This window comes from Ammodytes marinus (genome assembly GCF_949987685.1).
Source record: "Ammodytes marinus genome assembly, chromosome: 14".
Taxonomy (NCBI): Eukaryota; Metazoa; Chordata; class Actinopteri; order Uranoscopiformes; family Ammodytidae; genus Ammodytes; species Ammodytes marinus.
Window position 1 is genome coordinate 3,339,405 of NC_137218.1, and position 1,926 is coordinate 3,341,330.

General features: G+C 36.2%; 1 protein-coding gene across 1 annotated transcript in view; it reads right to left on the reverse strand.

The window, feature by feature from the left end:
- Window positions 1–1,491, reverse strand: part of mybbp1a (MYB binding protein (P160) 1a) — a 13,437-nt gene extending 11,946 nt beyond the window's left edge. Inside the window, exon 1 of the mRNA XM_080041057.1 lies at window positions 1,227–1,491. Within this exon, the coding sequence (XP_079897183.1) occupies window positions 1,227–1,385 (159 nt within the window). The 5' untranslated portion in view covers window positions 1,386–1,491. The remainder of the gene's footprint in view (window positions 1–1,226) is intronic.
- Window positions 1,492–1,926: the final 435 nt, after the last annotated feature.

A 1,926-nucleotide genomic window follows, 5' to 3' on the forward strand; every position in this document is an offset into this window, starting at 1 on the left:
CAAGGACACAACAACTATGACACAGGTGGCAGGGCGGGGATCGAACCTCCAACCCTTTGATCATCGGCCGACCCGCTCTACCAACTGAGCCACAGTCGCCCAAAGTTAGTTCAGAAATTATACAAAATAACTTAAAAAAAAATCACATTAATAACCAACAGATCTGACTGTTCAAACAACTTTAAAGTATTTGTACTTCAATAGGTTTATTGACAAGTAGGTTTTCCCACATAAAAGGACTTTACCTCAGATTATTTATGCATAATAAAATACACAGTTAAATCAAATCAAATCAAATCAGTTTTATTTGTATAGCCCAAAATCACAAATACATTGTCTCAGTGGGCTTTACATTTCATACAATATGATACAATATGATACAATATGACACCCTGCCCTTACACCCTTAGCTCGGCTGAGAAAAAACTCCCAGTAAAAAACCCTTTACCGGGATTTAAAAAAAATTGAAGAAATCTCAGGGAGAGTCGACAGAGTAAGGGATCCCTCTCCCAGGATGGACATGCTGCAATAGATGTCATAAGTAGAGAAAAATCACGTGTCAATGTATTCCTTAGATAAAGGAATACATCGATCAGTTGATATGTTTGTTTATAAAGCCTTTATCACACGTGCCAAATTGTCAGTTGAACAACAAAAACTGCAGAAAATAAACAGAAAATATTTTTTTAAATATCTGTGAATAGTGTTAGTGTGTATATATATATATCAAACTGTCAGGGCCCAGTGAGTGTGCATAATAGTACAGTATATTTTCACAGATAGGCTACCTACCTTTAGCTGCAAATACTACTCATGAACGTTGACTTTCTGCTGCGTTTATACTAGCCAACTTCTGAACACAATATAGGAAGAGTTGTACAAGGACATAGTTTTTTGTGATGTGATTCGTGTCAGGTTGCTCCATAGCAGTTTATAACAAGAAATTAAGACCAGAAAAGTAGTATAATAGGAGATCTTTAAGAATTAAGTTTGCTAATTTTTAAAAAATTTGGGAGTTTTGGAAAATTAAATCCCCCATGCGTGTTTCACCGTCTCGCGTCTCCTGTCTGTGCGTTCAGGTATTCTATCAGACTTTTAATATTAACCTGACAGGGCCCAGTCTGCATAATACTAATGTAATATACACTGACAGTTAGGGGGACAACCCATAGGCTGTATATAGGGAATATTAGCCATGATATTATGAACCCCCACGCTGGTCTCACCGTCTCGTTAGTTTGGAGGTATTTGATCAACCCCTCCACAGCTTTGAGTCGAATCTCCTGGTCGGGTTTAGCCAAGTCCCAGAAGAAGTCCAGAAAGATCCGATTCTGAGTGAGTCCGGCCGGGGTGCGAAGCGGGGGTTTCGCGGTCACTTCCACCATGTTTATACGCTTATAACTATGATGATACACACACTGGAATACTGGCTTCACACACACTCACACACACACTACTAAACAGTGGTGTGGCTGAGGTACATGCTGCAGGAAGGCTTGAACATGTGCCGCACTGATGGAGACTACTTCCGGGTCAACAGCATTTTTTTTCGAAATAAAATAAAAACTTTATTGAAACTAGAACTGTAACAAAAAGCTGCTGCTGCTGATAATAATAAAGAAAGTCATATATTTTGCATATAGCCTACTTTTGTAGACTGTACATGCGTCTTGTAAAGATAATTTAGTTGGAATTCTGTATAATATTTTATTTATATACAGTTTTATTTGAATGGCTATCAATTATTTTTCTTTATTAAATTGTATATATATATATATATATTTGAATATCTGATTATATAATATATATATATTGTATTTTCTAGAGTATTTGCATGTATTTTGAAAATGTTATATATATTGTCTGATGTGTAAAGCATGATTTTGCTTCTAAATGAAACACTAAAGACATCGTTGTAACCTACAA